This window comes from Aethalodelphis obliquidens, unplaced genomic scaffold, assembly GCF_003676395.1.
Source record: "Aethalodelphis obliquidens isolate GAN/ISIS:26980383/991018 unplaced genomic scaffold, ASM367639v1 scaffold23, whole genome shotgun sequence".
In the NCBI taxonomy this organism is placed as follows: domain Eukaryota; kingdom Metazoa; phylum Chordata; class Mammalia; order Artiodactyla; family Delphinidae; genus Aethalodelphis; species Aethalodelphis obliquidens.
In genome coordinates this window covers 22,694,774-22,716,527 of record NW_020837967.1, presented here as the reverse complement: position 1 = coordinate 22,716,527, position 21,754 = coordinate 22,694,774, and the positions used below count along the sequence as shown (strand labels likewise).

Here is a 21,754-nt window from a genome sequence, read left to right as displayed (position 1 = left end):
GCCAACAAGAAGGGGAGGCCCAAGAACAAAAAAAAAAAAAAAAAAAAAAAAAAAAAAAACCCCCCAAACGAAAGAACAATTTCAAGTGGGGTTTTTTTTTTTTTTTTTTTTTGGCTGTGCGCCAACAGGCATAGGGGATCTTAGTTCCCTGACCAGGGATTGAACCCGTGCCTCCCCACCCAAGCCCCAGCAGAGGGTGGAGTCCTCACCACTGGATCGCCAGGGAAGTCCCCACAGCGCAGTTTAAGATGGTGGTTTTACTTGAAGAGTCCGCTTCTTGAATTCTGCTTATAGAATGCACTCTTCTGGTTGTATAAGCCCAGGTTCCTGCCTTCCAGATTTTTTCCCTTATGAAACAGTCTCTTTAGGTACTTCCAGGACAATCGCAGGTTTCTGCCAAATCACTAGTCAACCCCAATGGCCCTGTTCCACATATGACCTTCAAGATTGTTTATTTTACGTTTCTGCTCCAGGATGCATGTAATCACATGTTTTATTTCTGATCAGATTGGCTTTCTATTGATTTTAAGTCTTAAATATTTCTTTTGTTGGGACTTCCCTGGCGGTCCAGTGGTTAAGACTTCGCCTTCCAATGCAGGGGGTGAGGGTTCATTCCCTGGTTGGGGAGCTAAGATCCCACATGCCTTGTGGCCAAAAAAACCAAACCATAAAACAGAAGCAATACTGTAACAAATTCAATAAAGACTTCTTTTAAAAAATGGGTGATTTTAAAAATATATATTTCTTTTGTTAATTTATGCCATTTTAATTTGCCTTATTCCCGCCCATGAGACAGGAAAATCATTATGACTTTTATCTTAAGACATGTAAGTTGTAAACAATCTAATAGAAGGTGACCTTAAAAAACTGGTTTATCTTGCAGAGAACAGAACTTAAGAGGCAAAAAAAAAAAGTGAAATTTCCCAGGTTCAATTCAGATTCTAGGGGATGAAACGTGATGACTGAGTTAACCATTAATGTCAGCAAGGACCTCTTCAGGAAAAATATATTGCAATTTTAGAGACTCAATACTATAATCATCTTTCTCATTTCAGCAGCATGATAGCGCTCTGGCAACTTAAAGATAGGGTTGGTTCATTAAGCCAAAGAGCTCTTTAATTTAATGACAAATTCAGTTGAAATATTTTCTAATGTATAAACAAAATGGCTGGCTGTTTAACAGAACTTTTCAGCTGGAAGTATAGGCATCTTTTATAGATGCAAAGCTGGAGCAGAATGAAATGACAATCACTTTTTGACAATTATAAAGGTTTCAATCATTCCACTTAATTTCAGTTAAAAGAACGTCAATATTCTCTGAATCTCAAATTATGTTTCTTCTGCCTACCACTTACCTTCTTGGATTGCACAGAGTATTTCCCTACTCTTTTATACTTTTGTCTATATCCTTCTTCTCTTCTCCCCATCGACCCTTCCGTTTTGCTGCTTTTCCTCTGTTTTGCATTTTTAGTGTTTGGAAAAACAAAATAGAAAAACCACAAAGCTTACCATTTCCACCAAGGATAAATATAAGAACATCCCAGCAGTAATTGTTAAGATCCAGTTTTGAATACATGGATCCGCGGATACCGAGAGCCCAATATACAGTCCTATGAAGGCAGTTAAAGCACTTATAAAATTCATCAGGATGGCAATCTTAATAGGAAGTCCAGAGCTTAAGAGCACAGCAAAGTCTCCTGAAATTTAAGGGAAAAGAAACTAGAATTATTTAACGGATGATGCCTTTGTTCAACTCGTGTGCTATCTGTTTCAAATTTCAGCAACTGGGGCCAATTTTATAAGTAACATTGAATGATCAGTTAATAAAACACTTTCCTATATTTCTCTAGGATTTATAGCCTAACTCATAATACTTCAGGAAGTTACATTTCAAGAGTTCTGTTCCTTTTACTGCTCTGGAAGATAGTGTACACAGAGAGAACTGTGACATACTCTCTACTTCCTAATGTCCTGTGACATATTCAACTGAGACAAATGCAAAATAAAAGTACTTGCTGCCCTGGGATTTCTAAAGCTTTTTACCTGGAAACTTGCCAGGCAAAATCTCAAGGCAGTAAACATTATATAGGCTTTTCTTTTTTTACTTAGGCAGGAACTGCTATGGAGAAAGAGAAAATGACTTAAGGAGATTTTTAAATCATGGCAAAAGTTGGTTAGGAAAACAAATTTTTCCTTTAGAAAATGTTTTACTGCCTTAATTATAGAAAAACGACTTTATTCCCTCTACACTTTTCCTCCAAACGAAGAATGATCTTGTAATCTGAGAGGCTCTATTTCTTAGTTTTGGGATTGAGAAGAGGTTGAAGTTCAATAAAGAGACATAATGGAAAAGAATATAGAGAAGAATGTCTATATGTGTATAACTGAGCCAGTTTGCTATGCGGCAGAAATTGACACAACATTGTAAATCAACTAGACTTCAATAAAAAATTTTAAAAAAGAGCCTGGGGACTCAGTTTCCTAGGTCTACTGCATAATTAATCCTATGAACAGGTCTTCAGACATTTTCGCTGGCCTGTCGCAGACTGTCACCCTCCTCTGTTGGGTTTTATCATAGTAGCTAAAATAGGACCATACAATATGGCCCCAGACCAGGTTTGTCTTAACGGATTCAGGAAGGACCTTGGATAAACTCCTCAGAGAGGAATGGGTCAGTGATGATCAGTGACAGGACTGGGCAATAGACACAGAACCCAAGAGGTCAGGGGTGGCCCAAGTGGGCAATGTAAATGTGAAAGTGAGATAAGAAAGAGTGACTGCCAAGAGCCCTCTCTCTAGGGCACACGTGTGCCTGGGACCAGCCTCTCCTCTTTCTGGACCTGTATCAGAAATGTCTACTCCGTCTCCTCTTGGTTCCTGGGAGGCAGGATTTGAATTACATGGGTTAGGAAGATTATCCAGAAAAAGGGTCTTACATGAATCTGATACCATACGCCTGTCATTTCAATGTTACACTTGGCTTTAGACGTTTTGTGTAAATCAGGTTGATGAAACCATGGTTTGGCTTTAATTTAAATGTTATTTTATCTCACTGGCCTGTTTGCTGACATAATGGATCAAAAGTTCTCCTATTAATGTTTTTCCCACATTTAATATGCAGATTTTAAAGTTTTTGCTGAAGTTTTTTTTAAAAAAATTAAAGAATCTTTTTATTATGCCAGTATTTTAATTTAATTTTTATTTTGTATTGGGGTATAGTTGATTTACAATGCTGTGTTAGTTTCAGTTGTACAGCAAAGTGGTTCAGTCATACATGTACATACATCCCTTGTTCGTTTGTTTGTTTTTTGCGGTATGCGGGCCTCTCACTGCTGTGGCCTCTCCCGCTGTGGAGCACAGGCTCCGGACGCGCAGGCCCAGCGGCCATGGCTCATGGGCCCAGCCGCTCCGCGGCATGTGGGATCTTCCCGGACCGGGGCACGAACCCGCGTCCCCTGCATCGGCAGGCGGACTCTCAACCACCGCGCCACCAGGGAAGCCCCATCCATTGATTTTTAGATTCTTTTCCCATATAGGTTATTACAGAGTATTGAGCAGAGTTCCCTGTGCTATACAGTAGGTCCTTGTAGATTATCTATTTTATATATAGTAGTGTGTATATCTTAATCCCAACCTCCTAATTTATCCCTTCCCCCTACCTTTAATGACTGTTTCCCATATAGAATTCTCCGGAATCCAAAAAGAGTCACTTCTGGATCCAGGAAATATCATAAATGGGTCTAATTGAATTCTATCTTGAGGTACAGGAATTTTTTTTCTAGTTCTTTGCTTCTGATGGTTTAAATAAATTATGAACAAAGTATTCATCTTTCAATCATGTGTTGGAAAAAGAAGCCTAGTAAACCATGGCTAGAAATATATTATGATTTTCTCAGCAAGCAGGAAGAGTGATTCTACTGTCAGACTTACCCATTTCGTGGGGAATTTCATGACACAAGATAGCAATGGTTGTGGTCACTCCTGACTCGGAAGAAGATGAGAAGGCTGCTCCTATGACTAGGCCATCTGCAAAATTATGCAGGCTGTCCCCAACCAGGATCATTATTGCTAACAAGCTAATGGTTTTGCCTAAAGAACCAAAAAAAGGTGTAAGAAGCATTAACAAAGCACTACATAGTTCATGGAATCCTTCAGTTATGATCAACTTTCCCCTCCAGCCTCGACATTCTTAAATTGCACCAGATTAAGTAACTCCACTTTGGCTCAGCTTTCAAAATAGGTCAGGACCGGAGATGTGAACACGGCAACCGACATGACACACGGATTTATGGTCACCATTTTTCTAATGGGTCTGACTAATTATGAGATGTTAGGGCATTTGCTCTTCTATCCTCCTGTTCAGCTGTGCCAAGAGAAGATAAAAATAACACTGTTATAACTTTCCAAAATGCATTCGATGACCTTTCCACATAATGTCTTTTGTGAAGCATTTTTAAATAATTTAAGACCCTCGGGGCAGAATGCCATGAAAATGGAGTCTATTTTCTGAAACTGTCCCCTGAGTCAGACTGCCCCTCGTGTCAGTCTCCTGGAGTCAACTGTCAACCTCTTGCCACTTTGTGATCGTTCCCCTTTCTGGTTGGTGCTAACCACCCTCCCCTACTGCCTCCTTCACTCCCCAAATGTGACCACGGCAGAACCGCTTGCATCCCTTCCGATCCCAAAGTCAGCTTTGGAACATTTACTGAATGTTCTGTCTTTCCGACTAGACCAACTAGACGTTGGATGAAATGAAGAGAAGCTGTCTTCATGAGCTTCTATTACATTATTTACGTTATCTGATTAGTAGACAGCCAATGAAATAAACTGGACCATAATGGGTTTAATTAATGAAATAATTAGATCACAGTTGGGTTCAAGCTTTTGACGGACAGAATTTCTGTTTTCAAAAACCTAAAACTGTGTATTAGTATTATGGGTTGGAACCATTAACAAATACAAAAAGTATTCCAGGGATAACACATATTCCGACAGTGAACTACCTAGGTATACCATTTGATAAGAACAGCCATTAAAGTCAATTGCTGTAGTCTAATTACTCAGTTGATGTATACTGTGTGACAGGTGTTAGGAGTTGCTATTGTTACTATTAGAACTGCCCACGATATTCTAATAACTGGACACTCAATAAAACTAGGAAGAGGTTACCTTCTGGTTTCTGTTACCTGGTCTAAGACTGTGGAGGGACTGCACTGTAATATGGTTTACTGGGGGGATATGATTTGACTTATTTCATAGCCCACACTGTGAAATAAGGAACTTCAGTAAACAGCAGATCTAGCCCAGACTACCAGCCAGGAGATAAGTGTATTGCCTGTGTTGGAAAGACATGCCATGCATTTACATCTCAAAATCATGCTTTATTTAGAACCATCGCGGTGAGACTCAGTTCTATCATTCTGGTGGTTTCCTAATTCATTTCATCCTTCAACAAAAATGAGAAGATTTTAAGCAACAGTCATAAAAATACAGAATAAATATCAAAGTATTGAATTCAGAGAGTTCTTATTGGCATCGCCTGGAAGCTCTCTGAGCCTAAAAATGCAAACAGGTCACTCAGCTGTTCCTGCCAATTTTCGGAAGTAAAGCTCTTTTTTGTGGAAATAAAATCAAATAATTTAAAGTAATCCATGTGACAACACTGCAGCATACAAATAAATTGTGATTTCCAATCCGTGCCTGTGCGTATGCCTACATACAGTTTTGATATTAACGGCATATATTTGGATGGAAAACCTTTACCCAATTTATACTTTGCCAAGAAACACTGCAGCCTATTTTTGTTGCCTATTATTTTGTTATCTCTGATGATGGGTTTCTAAATGTCAGATCATGGCCATGTAACAAGCCGCAAGGCAAATACACATATTTGCATATATAGGACAAGGAGCAAGCACATTGTGCATGTTAAGACAACTGAAACATTACTCAGTGGAAGGTAAGACAAGCGTTCACTGGCAAATCAATGTACTCATTACAGAACTATCAATAATATTCCACCTTTCCTTCGGTACATGGAAGTCATTTCGAGTTCCACATTTCTGACTTAGCAGAGGTTTTCCATGGTAATACCCAGGCTGGATCTTGTATCGTGCTGCTTTTTGTTTATTTAAATCAGACTGTGGATAGGACTTTCACATCCTGAGTTCCACCAGTGAGGTAATATGAAACAAGTAATCAAATATTTGAAGCTAATTCAATATGTCCCTGGCAAAAAGGGCAGCTGCATAATTGAATCTGGATTTGTTCACTAATCATTCCGTATGCCAAGATGGATATCTGAAGTAGAAAGATATCAGGTCTACAAAATATTTGACTAAGACCATCATTATTACTCCCACTTCCATTATTACAGCCACTCTCTGCTCCTAATTTGACTAGGTGTAGCCTTCTTTCCACTTCCTTTCTTCTAAAAACAAATACAAAGAAATGTCTCTGATATACCTTCTAGGTCTAAAATTTCTCCTGGAACTAAGTATTTACAAGGAAAAATATCACTACCAATGTCCTGAAAAAAGAATTGGACAGACTACGTAATTACATATTTTGAATCATATAAATAAATTACAGGCGTGAAAACATCAAACACATTCAGAACAGTGATTGTTACCACCTTGTTTGTTCTTATTAGCATTTATATCCTCAACCACATTGCAACCTAAGGATAAAGACCATTCCTAATTTTATTCCCCCGTGCAACCACAGTGCCTAAAACATCCTCAAACATCTTTTATAATTCATTTATTTTATTTATTTATTATTTTTGGCTGCGTTGGGTCTTCGCCGCTGTGCGTGGGCTTTCTCTAGTTGCGGCGAGCCGGCTACTCTTCATTGTGGTGCACGGACTTCTCATTGCGGTGGCTTCTCTTGCTGCGGAGCACTGGCTCTAGGTGCGTGGGCTTTAGTAGTTGTGGTTCGCGGGCTCTAGAGCACAGGCTCAGTAGTTGTGGCGCACGGGCCTAGTTGCTCCGTGGCATATGGGATCTTCCTGGACCAGGGCTCGAACCCACGTCCCCTGCATTGGCAGGCGGGTTCTTAACCACTGCACCACCCAAGAAGCCCTAACATTTCTTAAATGAATGAAAGAATGTGAAAAAATAAAGGGATGCATGCCTGAATGAATGATCACAAGGAAATTGTTGCTGCATTAGCATTTCTTAGTTCCTCAATGCTAGAGTTTAGTAGCTATGTAGTCCTGGGCAGTGACTTACCCTCTCTAATGACTGGTCTCTTCATTTGTGTAATTTGAATATTAATTATTCTTACTTCAGTAAAGTGTTAAGAGGATTAAATGAGATAATCCAGATCTCATTAAATGAGATAATCCAGAATGTGTTTAGCATTCTGCCTGGCATATAATAAGTATTCAATAATTACCTCTCTTTCTTCTCAGGTAACTAACTTATTCTGATAGGATGGGCATAACTAATCATGACTGCTTAACATTAAACTATTGAGAAGTGTGTTTACAAAAGAGTAATATCAGTGAGAAAAATGGGGCAAAGATTCAGGAGCAACTGATGAAAACCAACACAGACCTTTTAAAAAAGAAAAGTTCTAAGAATCATTCAGAAGCATGAGCACAAGGGAATAAAGTCCTGACCAAAATTGGCTAATCAAATTCAGAAATAGGGAATATCATAGAAAGAAGACGACTGGATGCAAATTATACAAACAAATGAGTTACAGCATAAGATGTGAATAACGAGATAGCACTGATTTGAACTCCACCAGGTTAACGACAATATCATAAATGAGATAGACATTTGTGATGAATTATCAGTACACTGTGATAGAAGACAAAAAAAACAGTACTGTCTCCAGGCTTCACGGGAAGTAAAAGGCTCAAATCATCAGGTAAGCAGGATTTTAAACGAGCCTTGATAACCACGTAAGTATTTACACTAATCGAAGTTTCCAGAGGATCAGTTTTAAGCCATTGGGGAAAACATTTTTAAAGAATGAAGTAACACTGATATTAATGTGTAGTAGGTTTCAAAGACTGATAGGAATGAGCCCTTATTAAAAATTTCATTGCAAAATTTTAATAATGAAATACGTACCCAATATGAAATTTACATGGTTTTCACATATTTATTTCAAAACCGATACAACCTCTTTCTATGGCACTTCCTATATTTAATGTTTGGATTTTTAAAATTGGTACTCACATTTTCTGCTGGGGGCGTTCAGACTGCCTATAGGAATTTCAGCTGCCTGTGCATCTTCCGGGCCTTTCTATTTTAAATTAAAAAATAAAATATAAATGATAAGCAATAGTCATCATTTTATCGAAAAATGAAACATGAAGAGTTACGTTGATTATCAAAAGACATTCTGATCCTCCGGAGTATATTAGAACTTTTCAATTTCATAGACAAACACAGAAGGCAGAGCCAAGAGTCTGCAAGCATGTTTTTCCCACTATCTACATGTAGATGGAAATAGCACTCTCACATAGCTCAGAGCCTTCCATAGAGAGCTAGAGGCTACTTAGATAGTCTGTAATTCATTATTAAATTATGGAAGCCTTTATGAAACCCAAGCCGTAGGAAAAAAAAATGATTCTTGATTCTTGACCTCAGTTGGCCCTGCTCCTGTACAGTAAGTAGACTGTGGATCTAGAATTTCTTCTGATCTTTAAGTAGATTGTGGAGAAGAAACCATTGCAAACCCAACACTTCATTTCATTCATCGTAGCCTAAGATGCTGTTTCTGTGGTGTTTCCAGTCAGGAAAAAAAAAAAAAAAACTTGCTGACTAAGAAAGGAGATCAACAAACTTACAAAAGAATACAATTTTAAAAGATTTTTCATCCTTTCACATGACAGGTAGGTGAGATTTTGTAACTGACTTCTACAAGTTGAGATGATATGATTTTATTTCAGAGACTGACTCGTGGTTCAATTTCAGGAAAGACACCTTCCCTCCCTAGGCCTAAGATTCTTGTTCTATTGTGTGAAAAGAATACTTCTTATCTGTCTATGGAACATGTCCTTTTAGAAGCATATTCCTATCACCCCAAATTGTGGAAACTTTGAGACAAATGTAATGTGAGACATAGGCCTCTTTTTATTTAATGTAAACAGAGAAAGTAAACTTAACATTCACGTGTTAGAATAACAGCAGTTATTCAAAAGATGTAACGATAGGCTATTTTTGGAGAAGGATGGCTGAGAAGGTAGGATCTGAAGGATACGGATTAGAAGAGGTAGACAGGCCTCTTGCCTGAAATTGGTGGATCTAGAAACAAAAGAAAAACGTGGGGTTTTTAAAAAATTATGTTATATCAAAGCCTGATTAAGATCAAAAGACTATTAAAAGGCAGGAGTTCAGATATTTATTCCAGGATTTTTTTCCCCAAAAAGCTATATATCATCACAGTATGTAAAGGAATTTAGAGGCAAATATCTAAAACTCCTTTGATGACTGGAAAGATCTGTGAGTTCCTCTTCCTTAAAAAATTTCCTTAAAAAGCAGGAAATTCGGGGCTTCCCTGGTGGCACAGTGGTTGAGAGTCCGCCTGCCGATGCAAGGGACACGGGTTCGTGCCCCGGTCCGGGAAGATCCCACATGCCGCGGAGCAGCTGGGCCCGTGAGCCATGGCCGCTGAGCCTGCGAGTCCGGAGCCTGTGCTCCTCAACGGGAGAGGCCACAACAGTGAGAGGTCCGCGAACCGCAAAAAAAAAAAAAAAAAAAAAAACCAGGAAATTCAAAATGTATATCTCAGAAATAACTAAAAAAAAAAACCAACAAAAAAACAGGAAATTGGACCCATCAAACAATCCTAAAAGTTCAAATTATTTCTATTTCTCTTTAGGTTGATCTTGCAGCTTAAATAACAAAAGAAATGGTGAGTATATTATTAGTGAGCTAGAGTAGTCAAATCGTTCTAAACTCATTGAGTTAACATCCGAGATGTGCTTGTATCTTGGGGCTCTGGACCCTTCATTCACACAGAAGAAATGAGGTCAGCATTAAAGTGATTTAAAAACTAATCTCAGCCTGAAGTTATCTTCTTTCAAACCACATGTGACGTATCTAAACAATAAACACAATAAGGCTTTTGTAAAGACATATTTTTTGTTCACATCCTTGAGTTAGCTCTAGCTCTGCAATCTACTGCCAGACTTGTATTTTGCCCGGTTAATGTGTCAGGAATAGCTTACTTCTCTCTACTCAGGAATCTACTCTTGAACTGTAACCCCCTCCCCCAAGGCCATGGTTATAGGAGGCACGTTTTCTAACTATGTTATATATTTTCATATTTTTCTGGTCCCTTTATTTATGACTTTAAGAATTAAAATGGGAATATTGTTTTGAACCTGATTGGAGGTTGTGTTTTGAGAACTCACAAGGAAGATCTCTGTTGTGGAAAACTCAGTGTAACAGAAGGCACTTACTATGAGACATCTCCTTGGACAGAATCACTTCTCTCCTACATTACGAAATGAACCCTCCACTCTTAGGTCCTCTAACTAACTCCTTGCTCAACATTTATTTGGACTCACCTAGTCATGACTAAGGATTTCTCAGACTGGAGAAACCTCAAGGTCAGCTGGTTTATGAAAACTTGTAAACGGAGTGATTAAGGATATGTTTATTATGTCAATCTGATCCACGTGTGTTTCAAAGAGGTGCAGAGAGCAGTGACTTGAATCTGTGGAAAATGCATTTTACCCTTGAAAACAGCTTTCAGGTGTTTGGCAAAGTTTTCCAAATAGGATTTATCATGATCAAGAATAGGCAAATCAAGAGTGGATTCTATTAATACTTATCCAGCCTACAGATCCTCATCTATTTATCAAGGAATAAAGGAAGGAAGGTAATCAAATCAGTAGAATACTTCAGGTCAGTAACCTACCAACTGGATAGTTGAAGCAGATTTGCCTCTGCCTGACTGGTCACTTAATTCAGTGTTGAACGCAAGATGGCTGGAATGTCCCATATGCCCATTAACCAGTGACATGCCCTGCTGGATGAGGATGGTTTAAAATTAGTGCTGAAGCCAGAAGAACACAGGTGTAGCCTCTGTCAATTCCACAGTTCTATTTAACATTTTGCTTATTGGCCAAAGGGGTGGATGACAACAAAAGGGTACTAGGAGAATTTCATCAGGATAAATACTTGCTAAAATGAATGTTTCAGGGCATAGGACTGCCCTAAAACATCATGCATAGTCTAAATGGTTTAAGAATGCAACTGCAAATTTGGGGGTAGCAGATGCAAACTAATATATATAGTATGGATAAACAACAAGGTCCTACTGTATAGCACAGGGAACTATATTCAGTATCCTGTGACAAACCATAATGGAAAAGAATATGAAAAAACATATATGTATAACTGAGTCACTTTGCTGTACAGCAGAAATTAACACAACATTGTAAATCAATTATTCTTCAATTAAAAAAAAGAATGCAACCTCAAAAATTCTAGTCATGATTTACAAAGGCATGAACGGTGGTAATTTTATATTGTCTTTTTATTTACTGCAAAATTAAATTGTGAGTCCTTTCTGATGGAGATACCAAAAGGATGATCATCGAAACTGTATTGTACCCTGTAACTACTAAATGAATATCTCCAGAAAGATATTCACCAATTAAAGTACTTGTAGCTTCTAAAATATTCACATTCCTTTTCTTTTACACAATACCATGAATCTTAAAATTATGTTCTTAAAGCTCATTTTAAGTTCCCTGACAAGTCCAAGGACCATCTGAAAAAAATATAATTTTTGAATGTTCAGAATTTATTTCACTCATTTCCACCTGGTTACATTTCTAATTATTAAGCATAAGTTGATATGTTGGCTTTCTGAATTAGTTTTTCCAGTCCATGAATGCTAGTCTATTGTGTATAAATGGGGATCTTATTATTGTCTTCAATGCTTATGTAGATTAGAACTCCTTTTGTGGAGGTTCAGTTCCTAAATTTTTAGAGAAAGTGGGATTCCTAAGTTTTTAAGAAAGTGTTGGGATTGAAACTGTCATTCCTAATTCCTGAATTACTATAGTACCCTAGCTTGGGCCCCAGGCCAAAGAACAACCCTGATTCATTAAAACAGAAAAAATTTCTACAGAATTTTGTTTAAAATCTATTTATTGTGAAAAGTTTCAAATATACAAAAAAGCTAAAAGAACTGTGATGTCAACACTCAGATATTCACTCCCTAGATCCTACCATTGACATTTTATTACACCTATTTTATCACCCATCTATCTATCTACCATCCTTCTATCCATCCATAAACCACCTTACTTTTGATGCATGAAATAGAATTTTAGAATAAATTTAGGGAGAATAAACAACAAGTGCTGATATTTTGAAAGACAGTAGTCTTTTAAAAGACTTTTAAAAGATAATATACCAAAATGTTCATTGCAGCTCTATTTACAATAGCCAGGACATGGAAGCAGCCTAAGTGTCCATCGACAGATGAATGGATAAAGAAGATGTGGCACATATATACCGTGGAATATTAGTCAGCCATAAAAAGAAACGAAATTGAGTTATTTGTAGTGAGGTGGATGGACCTAGAGACTGTCATACAGAGTGAAGTAAGTCAGAAAGAGAAAAACAAACACCGTATGCTAACACATATAAATGGAATCTAAAAAAAAGAAAAAAATGGTCATGAAGAACCTAGGGGCAAGACGGGAATAAAGACACAGACCTACTAGAGAATGGACTTGAGGATATGGGGAGGGGGAGGGGTAAGCTGGGACAAAGTGAGAGAGTAGCATGGACATATATACGCTACTAAATGTAAAATAGCTAGCTAGTGGGAAGCAGCCGCATAGCACAGGGAGATCAGCTCGGTGCTTTGTGACCGCCTAGAGGGGTGGGATAGGGAGGGTGGGAGGGAGAGAGACGCAAGAGGGAAGAGATATGGGGACATATGTATGTGTATAACTGATTCACTTTGTTATAAAGCAGAAACTAACACACCATTGTAAAGCAATTATACTCCAATAAAGAAGTTTAAAAAAAAATACCAGTAGCATCAGTTACTCAAGGAAAATGACTATAACATATATTGCTTCTGCTTATACCTACAATACCTAATTAATAGAAATTAATAAAGACTTGTTTTCTGAGTAAAAAAAAAAAGATAGTAGTATTTGCTTGTTTAAAAGTTTGTTTAAAAGTCTTTTAAAAGATAGTAGTGTTTGCCCTGAGTACAAGCATTTTATAGTATGTGAATGGGAAGAAAGTCAGGGAATAAGTAGAAAACCATGAAGGCTGCAGAATCGCAGGACTTTGTAGGGAAAGTTTATTTTAGTCTCCTGGAGTTTTTTGTTTGTTTACCAGCATTTATGTTTTTAACTATCCCACAAAACTGTTCATCTATTTTCTTATAGGGTAATATATAAGAGCAAAAAGAAACAAAATCTAAAAATAAGCCACACTGCACTTTACATTTCATCACATATGTAGAAATTGATCAAATGCAGGCACAATGGAAGCAATTATTCAAGCTGAAAAAAAGATTTGCTGGAATTCCCACTCCTGAGCTTCTTGTTTGCATAATTTTAAATGTCCTTAAGATAGAAATGATGCATAATTTTCGGAATTTTCAAAGTTTTTGTTTGCTTGTTAATTTGCTTTGGGTTAAGAAAGATACCCAAAACACAGATTGGTAGCTAGGCCTTTAAACCCCTTCATCCTCAGACATGAACTATTCTCCTGTTTCTAAACTAGCCAGGGAGGTCAAAAAGGAGGCTGTAATAAGTATAGTAATGGGCCAGCAACAGACGTTTGAAAAATTAATAACCGTGCTTATAGGGGAGCTCTCAGTCAGAATGATCCGTGTGTCCTAGAAATCGGAGTCGCATCCCTTAAACAGACAACCTCATGAAGATGTTAATTACTTTTGAACAAGTATTTCTGAAATGAAAGACAAATATCATGAAGCCCTAACATAAAAGATCAATAAAATTTAAACTATACCTCGGCACTTGGTGATACAAGAAGAAGAAAACATTTTTCTATTAAGAAAAATCCATGGATGCCTCCTATTAATCCCAACAGTTTCCAAATGTGGCCCTTGTGTTCATGGAAATGTCCAGACTCCGAGGCTTCCTGCTCATGTAAACCAAGAACCTAAAAAGAAAAGAGATGGAAAGAAAGAACTTCTGATGACTTAAGTATTATTTAGTAGGTCCACTGTTGAAAATATATTCAATTTCCATTCTGGGCAACCCCATGACAACACCTGAATTCATTCAAAGCCCAGTTTGCTTTTAGATGTATGAATACTTCCACTATATGATTTAATCAGGGCCAAATAAGATGTGAAAAAAGAAAGGAGAGCTTTGAAAAGCTGCTGCTAATGAGTAGACTAAAGCCTATTTCAGCAAGTGGCCTAAATTTTCACACATTCTCAGTCCTTTAGCTGAATTTTTTTCCAGTTCAATCCATCCCGATTTGCACAGCAATGCTTTATAACAAATCAATATTTTTTATATCCAAAACAAATATAAAGATACATTTCACCCAGGGTTTCTTCTCCCCATGCCCCATAGCAATTAAAGAAAACTTTTAATAAATGTTCAAATAAGTAAGAAATCCACCTGAAGGACTTTTTTCCATTGAGCGCACCTGTATGCCCAGCAATACTGTCAGCTCTCTGGGACACAAAAGGATACTAGAAAAGCATTAGGAATTTTCCTCTAGTTGACTCATCCCACTGCTTGTCTCATCCATTTGTTGACCTCATGATTTCTTGTGAGCTAGTAAATCAGAATGTATCATATTCCCTCCCCAGGAGAAGACAGTTTGGGAAATATTGTGGTTTCCATATTTAGGATATTACTAACCATTAAATTTAGAAAAGAAAAAAATTATATGTGTATATGTTCATGTAAGTAGTGTATAGGTATTTATGTACATATGCATAGAGATACATATGTACACGTGTGTGAGTACATGTACGGATCTCCATAAACACATTGAGTGTATGGACATAACTAAAGATGTATACAGGTTAGTCCACTTTTTCTTTTGGTAAAGACTTAAAAGGACAGGCACCTAATATTTGGAATTACCATGATGTCACAAAACAGAGGACGTTGTCATGTCAGAAAAGAAAACAGAGGGAAACCTCACAATCTCAGAATAAAATGTACATCTTCAAGTTGAATCAATGCAGCTAGTTAAAAGAGGAAATCGTGACAGTGGGATTTTTCTCATTTCTGTGCAGACCTTTAAACACTTGCCGCGCATCACATTCAGGAACCACTGATTTTTCTAGCCTTCCACCACACCTGTACGGCATCTATCTTCCTCTTCCCAATAACTTATGTCCTCCTCTCTTTCCTCAAGTAAAGCAACTGCCTTCTAAGTGAAACCCAGCTAAGTTCCCCTCTGTAAATATGTCTCTGTAGGGCCGGTGGACAGTCCCACTCCCCCCAACGTCCACCGCTGCTGCCTTGGGCTGTGTACTCTCCCACTCGGGGAGACCCAGGCAGCCTTAAGATCCTGTTGCTATTTCCCAGGATCCTGGGCAATGAACAGCTCTGCACCCACTGCAGTGACCTAGAAGCAGGCTTCGGCCACCGCCTCAAGCCAGTAAGCCCTGAAATATTTCCTGGAAATTAGATTATAAGGGAAATTAAAACTAATAATGGTTTGTTTCATTTCTCCAATGCTCACTTTGCAATTTTCAGAACACGTAATAATTTTTGAGCCTCTAAGCAACAAGAGGGACCCTGCAGGAAATTGCTAGAGGCTTGTGGAAAACTTTAACATCTCAGACTTTGTGAGACGTGGGGGAAATCATTGGCTCAGCATTACCCATCATGAGAGATTTCAGGAGGAATACGTAACCTCACCTGAAGACCCTTCTCCCTGAACTCGTCTGCATCTCTGGTTCTAATGCTTTCATCTCTGACAAATAAAGAGCCTCTGAAAACTTCAGCAAAGAGCCAGCTTCCTGGAGATTGCATGTTCCTTAAAGGAAATCTAGATGCTAATAGTTGGGCAAGAAAGAGAAATTCATTTTGATGGTTCAAACGAAGAGAGGTTAATGGTGGAGCTATGACAGAGGTGTGGGCAGGTGTCAAGAGTATGAATGAGGGATAATGAGACACCCGGAAACCGGCAACCCCAGGGAACCATTATCACTCTTAGGGCTGAAAGGGCAAAGGGCAAAGGTTGGAAAGAACTGAAGCTCAATTACTGAAGCTCCATGGGAGATGAAGTTAGGGAGGAGGCCTCCTGCAGGAGGTGTATTACTGCCGGTAATCAGCCGCTTCTAGAGCTAGTGCTGGAGGGAGGGAGTGGGGAAGAGATACCCCTGCCACTCTCTCCTCCTGGCCCTGGCTTTTCTGTCGTTCACCCGCTGGGGGAACTCAAACAACAATCCAGCCTGCAGGGAGCTGAGGGGGTGCAATCTTCAGGGGCAGAGAAGAGCAGAGCATGGATCTGATGAGGGGTTGGGGGCCAACGGAGAAAAACCAGTACATCTTATAGCCCATTCGTTTTTATTTATAGATACGTACACTTCCTGAATTTCTGTTAATAGGAATCCATATCTGATCACGTATTTTTAAATTTCAAAAGTAAGAATAACCTGGTGGATCTAATGATTAATCATCTCTTTTCTCCTACAAGGGTTTTGGGGAAATAACACTGATTATCACAGAAAACACTGGCCACTGTATCTACGCATCCACGTCACTGTGAAATTCTGCATAAACACCTCCAGTGGCACAAAGTAAAGAGAAATTAGAAACACTCCATCTGAAATGGAAAATAGCCACTTACCTGAGGAATCAGATGGAGCAGAGCATCCCCAGAAAGTGTCCCAACAGCCAGACCCACAAACAGCTGTAAAATGAGCCGATAGCTCTCCTCGCAGCAGTGGAAAAGGGTCAGGGTCGTCCCGAGCATGGAGCCCAGCGTGAGCAACGTCACTGCCATGGTGCTGTAGCCATATTCTGAGCCAAAAAGGAGATTGCAAAACAGTCAGAGCCCCTACGAGGGCCTCTGCCAGTGAACATGCTAGAAGAATCCAGCCTATACTATAACCGACAGGGATACAAAATTGTTTTGTGAGTGCTCTATTGGGTAAAAGGTTTCAAGGCTTTAATTTGTAAGGAAAAGAATTTCTCCAAATTATTCCGTTGCTTTGAAGTTATCCTGACTACCCCTTATGAAAAAATCACCCTAGCAAGCAAGGAGCTAGCTTACCTCCTACCCCCAAAGAAAATAATTTCTCTCACTTTAAACTACAACCTCTATTGACAGACACTGGTAATATTTGTCATTTCATTTCATTTAAACATTTCGAAGGCAAGGAAGCAAGGTTACAGAAGGAGCATATAGTTTGGGCCACTGTAGATCAATATTTGTGGACAACATGAGTACTTTCTCACAAAACTTCTCAAAATTATTTGTAATGTCAGAAGTGTTTATTATTCTCTGACTAAAACGAGCGATTGTATTGGTAAAAACGGATCAGTCAATGTGTAATGGATGATAATATAAATTTGGACAGCCTACCTTTTGGATTATTGCAATAAGTTTTTATAACCCCTAAAATTTATTCTGTATTTCTATGCTTCTAGATTTTTTAAATGTTCAGAAAGTGCAATTTTTTTACAATTATTCAAACAGAAACAAATATGTAGGAGGGGAGAAGAAATAAAAGGGTAAAGGAAGAAAGAGAAAGATTAAGAGAAAGAAATGGCTTTCAGAGTCAAGTACATATGATTTGGGAATAAAGAGTATTCGCACACCATTTTCCTCTGGTTGCAGGTATCCAGAGCGAATACTCTGTTTCAAATTAGAAGTTACTAATGTCAGGCCAAATGGTTTGTAAACAAGGAAGGTAGGTAATTACAAAATTAAACTATCATTTCCTTTCGTGACCACAGATAGATAAAAAAATCAAACAATTTCAGCTATCATACTATTGCACTTAAAGCCCATTGTGGATTTTAATAAATTACCATCTTAAAAGGTGTTATAATTGAAGATGTTGCACCCTCATCATTCTTGTACTTTTCTGGGACAGTCATTCTCCACAGTACGTCATGTTAATGACACTAGCTGGTAAGATGGCAATAGGCCTGGGATGTGAAGAGGACCCTTATCGAATTACAAGCTCTAAATTATACAGAGATCGAACATTAAAATAAAGTTGGTGGTGTACTCAGGGGAGGCAAAAAACTTTCACACTTTGATTTTTCCCACTCTCACCGCTACTCCTTCGCTGTGAGTTTTCCCACTCTCACCGCTACTCCTTCGCTGCTAGGGAAATCTATAAAACGGCTGTTGTTCAACAGATACAGAGTTTCAGTTTTGCAAGACGAGGCATTTCTAGAGATCTGTTGCAGAGCAATGTGAAAATACTACCGAACCGTACACTTATTGAGATGGTAAAGTGCATGTATTTTTTACGACATCAAACAAAAATAACAGCAATAGTCTGGAATGATCATACACCTGCCTAGAGGTTTTATTTTGCTCTAATTTAATACCTATGTTGTTAAAAAATCCCTAGAGATATTTAACCAAGTTTCACATCCCATTCTTCCACAAACAGACTCTCAGTGGGAAGTGATTCTTCTTGACTAACAGATAAATTAAAGACATTTGAAGTTTAACGTGAGCACCTGGGTGCCTAATGAAGTTCAAAGTTGCCACATTTTTATGGTGGCTACAACAGATAAGAAAATGTCAGGAACTCAACAAGGACAAATTAGGGGCTGGCGCTTCCCAGGCAAAAGGCAAAGTTTCAAGTTCTTTAATTCTTCTACTCTCCCCATTGTCCTGAGGGCAGCTACAGTGCGGTTTTGGAAGAGAAAGGATGTTTCATTCCTTGGGAGCTTGTAAATCTTTCTTGACTGGAGTCAGATTTGATATAAATCTTTCCCATCCTTACAACAGAACTGGACCTACCAACTAAATTCTTAACCAATCCTGAGCAGCTTCTTTGAACAGGTCTGAAACCATTTCTACACGGCCATAGCATTCTTTCCTGGAAATTCAACTGAAGGTGGTGCTTAGGGGTTGCGTTTCAGCATACCGAACACTGTGTTCTTAATAACGTCTCCCTGTGTCGTCCTCTCTTTAACGTCTTACATTCCTGTAATTTCAAAAGGCCAGCAACACCAACCTTTCTCTTTAGTTATATGATGCAACATTTTAAATTGAGGACGGTGCTGTTTTTCTAGGTTCTTTAGTGAGTATGACTTGTTTGGATTTTTCTCAGGAAGACTATTTCCTAGAAGGGTCTAGAAGTTAATTAAAAAGGGAATGAAGCTTTTTTCATGGATCTTCAGTCCAAAACCCTGTTTCCAATTGGCCTGTATAACCAGACCCCGTGCCAGGGAGGTGTCTGGTTATACAGATCCATTTTTGAGCCATCGCTGACCACAAGGTGTTGAATTATTTAGCTCCTCACTTTTAATGAAGCTTTTTGTCCTCTCAGTGAACGTGGAGTTTTAGATACATGGACCTGGCATGTTTTTGTTCACAATCTTCAAATGAATCACTCGATGTAGGATCCATTGTGAGTTAGAAATAAGTAACTGAACAATTCTGCTACGATGGGCACTGCAGACTACCTCAAAGAGAAAGAAAAGCAGTTCTGAAAAATATGTAAGGCCCTCAGATCAATGGTAATATTTTTTTTTTTTTTTTTTTGCAGTACTCTGGCCTCTCACTGTTGTGGCCTGTCCCGTTGCAGAGCACAGGCTCCGGACGTGCAGGCTCAGCGGCCATGGCTCACGGGCCCAGCCGCTCTGTGGCATGTGGGATCTTCCCGGACCGGGGCACGAACCCACGTCCCCTGCATCGGCAGGCGGACTCTCAACCACTGCGCCACCAGGGAAGCCCGGTAATATTTTTAATATAGTTAAATGTCATATTTTTACTATCCATTATAGATGTTTTTAGGCCACCATTTTTTTTCTTTTGACTTTTAATTGTCAGGTCCTTTAAATTTACAGAATGCATTTTTGTACGCATTAGCCCACGGGAACTTCACCGGTATACTGCGAAGTCTTAGAGTAGTGTTCACCGACTGCAGTGATGTTATGGGTCACAGGTGAGTGTGAGTACTGATCCCTTCACTTCCTGGGGCTGCCAGCCACAACCGGGAGGCCGGCACCTCCTTGCACTGGTCACCTCCATCCCAGAACAGCCTCTCTGGTTGACCCCAATGTGCCTTCATTTTTACTGTGTGCCACAGTGTGGAAATGGATAGGAAGCCCTGTACTATCACTGCTTCCCACTGTGCAGAGAAAGAGACGGCCTTGGGATATAAAGAGATTGCTGAAGATCACTGAGTTGGCTGGGGAAGGAAAGCATGACTCAGCTCTGCATTTCTGACCCCAACACCGACGCCCTTTCTCATATTCCAGGCCACCTCTCAACTACGGACTTTGAACTTGGTCCGTGCTTGAGTCAAATACAGGGGACAAACCTGATTTATATAAGTTACACACAAAATATAAAATATTCGTTGAGAGGCAGTATAGCATAGGTGGTTAAAAACAGCTTGTCTGGGTTTGAATCCCAGCTCTATCACTTACCAGCTGTGTGTCCGTGGGCAAGTCACTTAACTTCTATGTGCTTCAGTTTCCTCATCTCTAAAGTGAGGATAATAATAATAATTTCTAGCTGGTAGCACTGTGTGAGGACTCAATGAGCTGACCAATGTAAAATGCTCAGAGCGGTGCCTGGTCTATGGTACGTATCCTTCACTCACCATCATTATCGCATACACCGTGTGCGTTAGCTCTCCGAGGGAAGAACCAGAACTTACTCTCCGGCGTGGGGTGTCCCAGCTTCGCTTGTTGGTCCTGGGGCCGCTGGCAAGAGCAGCTCAGCAACTGCTGGATGATCCCTGGACTCATTTGCTTAAAGTCCTCCTTAGAAATGGCTGAAAGCTTGTTCTGTAGAAATATCTCCACGAATTGTCCAGCAGAGAAGCAAGTCTGTAGGAGGAAGAAAATACACTGTTACCATCCTCAGCACTGAACCAAATTCCCCATCGACTACCATTCTTGAGGAGTCAGAACTAAGTGGAAGGGTTCAAGTCGACTCTTCCACATGAAGCCATTACTATGTGTGTCTCCCTGAAGCCTTCTGTCCATAAATAATTCCCCAGGATTATCTTTCATCTCTGATTAAACAGCTGTATCTCACTTTCATTCTGAGTATTATATAGTAGGAGTTTTGCACACTTTTTTCTTTCCTGAAGAGATGCACCGTGTTTTACAATGTGTTGGACCGTGTTCTAACCAGCAGCCTAAGGAAACCTTGAGGGGGGATGGCTTTGTATTATTAACAAAGCTAAAATTCACAGGATAAAAGGAGCTCTGAGGTAATCGTCTTTAATATTCTCTGATTCAGCAAGCCTTTGTAGGCAACATGCATTTTCAAAAGCAATAAAAGTTAAGGCAATATTTTAAAAAGTGAATATGCTGTATCAACTCGCTGGTGTGTAAACACTGAACGATATGGCTACCTCTGCCCCTTGACAGCCTCCCACCACAAAAACAGTTGAAATCACTGTTATTGCCTACTGATTTCACTCATTTTTATCTAGATCTTTGTGATTTTTTTCATATCGTATAGGGATATCTATGAGATAAGAAGTAGAAACAGACAACAAATGAAACGGGTCTCTAAAAAGTGCCTCAAAGCATCTGTCCATTTCAGAAGTGTTAAGGGCTGACATTTTGTGCATCAAAACTTACACTGAAAAGTTTTCA

General features: G+C 39.1%; 1 protein-coding gene across 1 annotated transcript in view; it reads right to left on the bottom strand.

The window, feature by feature from the left end:
- Positions 1 to 21,754, bottom strand: part of SLC39A12 (solute carrier family 39 member 12) — a 68,621-nt gene that overhangs the window by 21,974 nt on the left and 24,893 nt on the right. The window contains exons 5-10 of the mRNA XM_027122110.1: positions 20,803 to 20,974; positions 16,794 to 16,966; positions 13,977 to 14,129; positions 8,193 to 8,259; positions 3,931 to 4,089; positions 1,510 to 1,697 (exon numbers count right to left, since the gene is read on the bottom strand). Of these exons, the coding sequence (XP_026977911.1) occupies positions 1,510 to 1,697; positions 3,931 to 4,089; positions 8,193 to 8,259; positions 13,977 to 14,129; positions 16,794 to 16,966; positions 20,803 to 20,974 (912 nt within the window). The remainder of the gene's footprint in view (positions 1 to 1,509; positions 1,698 to 3,930; positions 4,090 to 8,192; positions 8,260 to 13,976; positions 14,130 to 16,793; positions 16,967 to 20,802; positions 20,975 to 21,754) is intronic.